Raw genomic sequence first — 7,255 nt, 5'->3', positions numbered from 1 at the left:
ATGTGAATGAGGAAGGAAACTAACACCGTCTCCAAAGCTTGCACAAAAGAACACAGTCCTGTTGCAGAGAGAGGCCAGACTTTGGAACAAAAAAATTGTGAGGTAAATTCCATAAGGTGAAAAAAGAGGGGAGGAGGGAAGCGGAGGGGAAAGAAAAAGCATAACCATGGTAAGACACGAAAAATTATTTTAAAACTCCCTAACTAACAAAAACACATTTTTCTTCTATGATTTCAACAAATGTTCATTCCCTCAGGCAGCCAGAAGTATCATGCTTTTTGCACTTTATTTAGTGATGTTATTGCCATCATTCTGACCAGAGAAGATGTGAGTAACACGTATGAGGGAAAGAACGAAAAGGTTTATTTCCTGGAGGGTCAGAGGAAGAACAAGTGGTACCTAGAGATCTTAAGATGGTGCCAAAACTAGGCCCAAAATTCAAACCCTACTATTATCCACAAAGGGGAAAACACACACACACACACACACACACATATATTAGGAAACAGGAATTCACTCTTTATTTGTGCAAAGAGAAAAAATATGCCACTACTGTAACTTAGCCACTGCTCTGTTTGGCAGCCAGTCTCTTGTCTCTCTCTTCAGCAATAGTAAGTCGGATGCCCTTTCCCCTGGGCAGGGAAATCCAAGGTTTATTACCCTGCAATTGAGAAGGAGATAAAATAAGTACATAAAGGGATGAAAAGGGAGGAGACGAAAGAAAGCGGGAGGGAAAGACAAAAAAAAAAAGAAAAAAAAAAACAAAACCCAACACTTCACCAAAACACGTATGCCTTGTACCTTCCTTTACATTAAGGGGCACCTAACAGAACACTACCAAGCAAAATTCCCAACAAAATAAAAACTTCCCTCTACGTGTTTCCTGAGAGTTGTCTGCCTCTCACTGTTCCTCCCACTTCCCACTGCTGAGCTGCTGAATACAAGTCTTCCTGCTTCTATTTTGTGTGAAGCAATCAGTCAAGCAGCTTTTCATGAACACCTTTTTCTATGAGGCACTCACAGTGCTGAGAAAAAAAAAAAAAAAAGGCCATTAACCTCAGCTTCTCAGTTTTGAAGTGCAGAACTGTCAGCTCCCTGTCATCAGCTTTACAGAGCTTTCACATGCATCTACTCACTCCCCTGATTCCCTGCTTTCAAAAGTACAGAATGAGGTGTCATAATTCAGTACTGAGAAGAGAAATGGACCAACTATAGAGCTGCCAAGTGGCACAGCCAAAGAGGCAACAGTAGGCCTCCCTCCGTACCATATCGTCTCTCAAGTATCAAATGGCTGCCAGCGTACAAGTGTTAAGGTGCCGCTCCCAAGGCTGAATTGCTTGATGAAAAGCTTTCGATTAAATCCCTTGTCCTTTGCTTAAATCATACAGTAATGGACTTTCATGTGAGGGTACTGTGTGACTCCAGAGGTGCTCCTTCACTGAAAAGGTCTTAAAATATCTCAGAGCAAGGTCATCTTTAATGAGTAAAGGAAACTAACAGGTGGTATGTGGCTTGTAAATGTCCTTATTCTCAAATTAGCAACTCACTCATAGTCCCTTACATCAATCTTCATTATCAACTCCATGTTGAATGGTGAGGTATATGATGTAGTCTCAGGGCAGTTGGCAGACAGTGACCTTAACCCAGCACATACCAGTGGTATAGCCCTGCAGAAGTTACAAGGCTGAGTTTAACTTAATTTGCTGTGTGACAGTGCTGGCAAGTCACACAGACCTCCTCAAGAGGCAGGCGCAAGGCTCTAGATCTAACTAACACTCTTTCTGGGTCAGAGGCTCTAAATACAGAGCTTGCTGCACTCTGGGCACCTTAACAAAAGAAAAAGAAAAGAACAAACAAGCACCAGTAGTGATTGCAGGTCTTTATGCTTTTTAGGGTGAGTCTTCTTAGAAAGTAGTAAAGATAGTGGAAGTCTTACATTGCCAATGACAAAAATGTTGGAAATCCTTGTGGCAAAGCTGTTGCCACTGGCATCCTTCACATGCACCACATCGAAAGAACCAGGATGTCTTTCCCTGTTTGTGATCACACCAACACGACCGAGGTTAGCTCCACCAATCACCATACACACATTGCCTAGAGGGAAAGGAAAACAAAAAGAAGAGCAGTCATTTTAAAACCAGATAGAGGCCTGCTGCCTTTAAAACCAATTAACACAGATGGGCTCACCGGGACAAAAAAATGGAGGATCATTCCAAAATCATAATTTCAAGAACTCTTATCACTATGAACATGCTTTTTGTGAAGCAGATTGCAGTCAGCATTTTAAGGCAAGCCCCTAAGGATTTTTCCAACAACAAGCTTTCCCTGCATTGTTTGTCCAACAATAATTCTTCAAAGGTTAAATAAATAATCATTTTGGGGGGGGCGGGAGAAAAGATGGCACGGAAGAGTACTAGGTGGGTGGGAAGAAAGGAAGGATGACTGAGAGGGAGGGAGAACTGGAGAAATTCAGGCTAATCAGAAAGACACTAGACAATAGTGAAAGGCCTTTAACTGACTGCTAGTTAATCCAATCCATAGAGGGGGAAAGTTCCAATGTTCTGATGGCTGTCACGGGGTCCCTGGAACAATAACGTTCATTTCAGATATCTGGACTTATTTTTGTGGGACATAACCACCTAATATAAGCATCCTATACAGGGCACAGGCCACCATGTCAAGGAAGTTTTATTTATCACAGAATAAGCATGTTTTAAGAAAAAGTTTCCCTCAAACCATTGCTAATAAAGACTCAGCCATGAGTCCACTTTTTTATGTGAAGACACATTAAAAAAAAAAAAAAAGAAAGGAAAAAAAACAGAAGACACACCAAAATCAGAGAATGCAGCCCTGTCTTAATGTCAACAAAACAAAACACAAACTAGTAACCTAGCCTAAAAAACTCCAGGGTAAGTTTGAAATTATAATCTATGAATCAAGGGGAAAAACACTTACTAAGCTCTCAAAACCTGACGGGAAAAGAAGAAACCAACTCAGCCTGAGGGTCTTAAAGATGAGGTTCTGGGATAAAAGAAAATTAAAATTATGTTTCGGGTGAAAATTGCTCAATTTGACAATGAACAAAGAAATTTCTGTAGTTTGACCCTCCCTACCACAAAGATGTTTGCTGATCCAAAATGCAGATTTTTAACAGAAATCCAGGGCCAGTGGGAAATATGTGTTTGGGTACAGTGAGAAGTCACAGGAATTAAAAGGACCAAAGGTTTTGCCTCAGCATTAGCAAGTGTACTGAGAGTCAGAGAAGTGATTTGAAAGTAATTTTTTGTAACTGCTGGTATTGCATTTATTCCAGATGGTATGGATACCCAATAATGTGCAGGTAAGTCACAAGAAAGCACCCACACACTCCTACCAGAAAGATAAAAAAAATCACATTAACAGCCCAAGATTTTGTTTCTTAGGTCCGTATACTCGGCCAGTTCTTTAGGGTTCTTGTGGCAGCCACTGAGAAGACAGTTAAACGAGCAGCACCCAACATCTTCAGCTACAAAAAATTTTTGTACACTATGCTTTAGTGCAGAGTTTAGGAAGATCTGGACAAAAACACCTGGTCAGTAACAAAATGCAAGGTTTGTTCTATCTGATAAGCAGAAGATGGCACCTGAAAAAGAGGTGAGATGAAATGCCAATGAAAGCTTGGGTGTTTTGTTCAAAAGACCCAATTGCAGAGACTCCTGTAAAAGAAACTCAGTACTTGGGAAAGAGCAGCAGAAATGCCTCGGACTGCTTATGTCAATAATAAGGTCCACAAAGGTTTTTCAGTTTATTTTCCAGAGTCCTTATGTGGGAACACTATGGACTTAGGATGCACAGGGAAAAAACAGAACTAAGTTACTCATCATAAGATTCAAATTGTTAATAATAGTTCCTTCCCTTCACTTGCTTGCCACTGCTTCTAGAAGTGAAGAAAGGGTATAAACTGATGAAAACACTGACTCTTTCAAGGTGTGTTAAGTTCCAATAAAAAGCCCCTGACATTTAGGAAATTACTCACCAGGGCACTTTAGTATATGTAAGATGAAAGCTAAGACCTTTCACAAGAATCACTGTCACTCTTGAATGTGTCAGATCTATTCTTTATATCTATTAGACAACCCTCAGGAAAACAGATTAAGTGGAAACTACTGTTGACTTTTGTTGTGAGACTCTGCCTTCTTTCTGATGGCCTCACAACGACAGTGGAATAGAAATCAAAGCGCTGGGTTCAGTCTCCAAGTGAAAGCTCTAACCGGAGACCCTCAAGGCAGAACCCTCACAAACACATGAGCCCAAAAACAACCCTGTCTTCCTAACAAAATACAGAATTTAGCCAGGTGGTCATGTTTGTAATCCCAGCACTCTGGTGGCTTGAGGTGGCAGTTCACATGAGGACAGGAGTTCAATACCAGTTTGGCCAACATGGTGAAACCCAATCTCTACTAAAAATACAAAAATTGGCTGCATGTGGTGGTGGGCAACTGTTCCCAGCCTCTTGGAAGGCTGAGGCAGGAGAATCACTTGAACCCCAGAGGCAGAGGCTGCAGTGTGCCAAGGCTGCACCACTGCACTCCAAACACAGCGAGACTCTGTCTTTAAAAAAAAAAAAAAAAAAAATTGACCTCATATTGTTCTTACTAACAATACTTTACATATAGTGTATAGCATGGAAGAAACTAAGACACCATGATAAAAAACCACCATCATCACCATAGCATCAAACCAAATGCAGAACTTGGAAATGCCTTGAAAGAGTCTACAAGGACACAAGCAAAACAAAACAGAATAAACTAATGTAAATCAGCAACAAGAAGCCCACCTTTGCAGAGTGACCTACTGGATCTGAAAATCAAATAATGAAAAATTTAGTGACCAAAATTAAGAATGGAAAGGAACAGGTTTAAAGAAACATGCCCACAATTGGTTGCAGAGAGAATCAGAAAAACAGAAGGTGCTGGGAGGAAATGCTCATGATGTACCATGGAAAGACAAAGGATGAAAAACAGAGAAGACTGGATGACTGGGTCTACTGTGAGAAGTTCTAATACAAGTTAAATGCAAGTTCAGAAAACCAAGGTGAGAGGTTAGGGACAAAACAGTATGTGAAAACACAATTTTCTAGAATGATGCCAACCCAGATGCATGAAATCCGTCAAAAATCTCAAGAACAGTAAAAACAGAAACAGGATATTCCCACCCACATCCTGCCACTATCACAGAGGAGAATAAAGAAGGTAGTTAATCCTGAGCTTTGATGATTTCAATATGCACACTGTAATCACAAGCACAACCACTTAAAAATAACAGAAACAGATGTGGCTTTATTTCAAAACCACCAAGGAAACATAAATAAAAACTAAAACATTAAAAAATAATAACACAGCAGACATCAGTAAAATGGCACAAGAGGAGGCCCCAGGCTCTCCCTCCCTACTGGACATACAGACTTCACAACAACATATGCAACTAAACTGCACTGGTGAATACTCCACAAATCAGTTAAGAAGCTGCAGGACCCCAGGCCAGCACAAAGCCAAGAAAAGCAGCAATAACCCAATAGAAACATTTGTGGCTTTTTACCTGCACAAGACACTCCACTTCCCCAGCACCGCATAACACATTTGTGAGAAAAAAATCCAAAATCCTGGCTTCTCCCACAGGAAGGAAAGAGAAATGTCAACGATGGATGGACGTTCTGGCCTTTCAAGGGATCAAAAGCCACCTGAAAAACTGCTTTCTGTCTTATGTAAGTTAGCACTGACAAGGAAGGTAGTTTGGACACCCAGGCTCGAGAGACTCAGAGAAAGAAGACAAGGCATGCAGGTAGGGTGTGGTGGCTTGGGCCTATAATCCTAGCACTTTGGGAGGCTGTGGTGGACAGATCACTTAAGGCCAGGAGTTAGAGACCAGCCTGGTCAATATGGTGAAACCCTGTCTCTACTAAAAATAGAAAAAACTAGCTAGGCATGTTGGTACATGCCTGGAATCCCAGCTACTAAGGAGTCTGAGGCAGGAGAATGCTTGAACCCAAAAGGTGGAGGTTGCAGTTGAGATCATGCCACTACACTCCAGCTTGGGTGACAAAGGAAGACTGTCTCAAAAACAACAACAACAACAAAAAAAACACAGACCTGTGAGTTTTGGGAGGTCAGGACAGTTGTTACAGCACCAGACAGGCTGTACTACCACAGACAATCATCAGGGAATGAAAGAAGTTAGGGGCTTCAGAGAAGTACAGCTAGGAAAGTGCACACACAAATCCCGAGCTGAGAGATCTCCAGAACCTCTGGCCTGGTTGACTGATGAAAGTCATCGTTCCTGTATGAAGACACCTGGTAGAGACTGGAGGAGGTGGCTGTGTTTCTCTAGAAAAATGAGCCTAGACAAATGATGATCTATGAGTTACCCACAAGGAATTCAAACTAACCATCTTAAAGATGCACATCAAACTAAGCGAGCACAGACAGGCAAACAAAATCAGAAAAACAACACATAAACATGAGAGTTACCAAAAAAGTGAAGGAAACCCACAACAAATAATCAAACTAGAGCTGAAAACCATTAAAATGAATTGAAAAATTCACAGGTTCCAAACAAGTTTGCAAACCTGAAGACAGGCTATTGAAGTTAACAAGCTAGAGGAGCAAAAAGGAAAAAAAAAATAACAAAGAAAGGTGGGCCTAAAGAAGGGAGTATGAGACACCATCAAGAGGAACAATACACAAATTACAGGAGTCATAGAAGAACCAGAGACAGAAACAGAATATGAGAAGGTGATTTGGTAGAAAGAGGGGGAAGGGCAGAAGGACTACCAGAAAAAACATAATGGCCCAGGCGTGGTGGCACACGCCTGTAATCCCAGCACTTTGGGAGGCTAAGTGGGCGGATCACAAGGTCAGGAGATCGAGACCATCCTGGCTAACATGGTGAAACACTGTCTCTACTAAAAAGACAAAAAATTCGCCAGGCATGGTGGTGGGCGCCTGTAGTCCCAGCTACTCAGGAGGCTGAAGCAGAAGAATGGCATGAACCCGGGAGGCGGAATTTGAAGTGAGCTGAGATCGCGCCACTGAACTCCAGCCTGGGTGACAGAGCAAGACTCCGTCTCAAAAAAATAAAGAAAAAGGCCCAAACTCCCCAGTTGTAAGAAAGAACAAAGAAGATGGACATACAAATTCAAGAAGCTGAACTCCAACTAGGATAAGCCCAAAGAGACACACATCAAGAGACAATATAATCAAACTGCCCAGAGTCACGG

The 7,255-nt window shown here is 41.6% G+C and overlaps 1 protein-coding gene across 4 annotated transcripts in view; it reads right to left on the bottom strand.

Moving 5' to 3' along the window:
* Positions 1 to 267: 267 nt before the first annotated feature.
* The window catches only part of RPS4Y2 (ribosomal protein S4, Y-linked 2), a 28,004-nt gene continuing 21,016 nt past the window's right edge, over positions 268 to 7,255 (bottom strand). For 3 of the 4 annotated variants that reach the window (XM_077989709.1, XM_077989708.1, XM_077989707.1), the window contains exons 6-7: positions 1,937 to 2,094; positions 499 to 661 (exon numbers count right to left, since the gene is read on the bottom strand). In XM_077989709.1, coding sequence (XP_077845835.1) covers positions 560 to 661; positions 1,937 to 2,094 — 260 coding nt within the window. In that variant the 3' untranslated portion in view covers positions 499 to 559. 4 annotated transcript variants of the gene reach the window in all.

This window comes from Macaca mulatta, chromosome Y (genome assembly GCF_049350105.2).
Source record: "Macaca mulatta isolate MMU2019108-1 chromosome Y, T2T-MMU8v2.0, whole genome shotgun sequence".
In the NCBI taxonomy this organism is placed as follows: domain Eukaryota; kingdom Metazoa; phylum Chordata; class Mammalia; order Primates; family Cercopithecidae; genus Macaca; species Macaca mulatta.
Note: the sequence above shows the minus strand (reverse complement) of the source record. Positions and strands in the feature narration are given on the sequence as shown.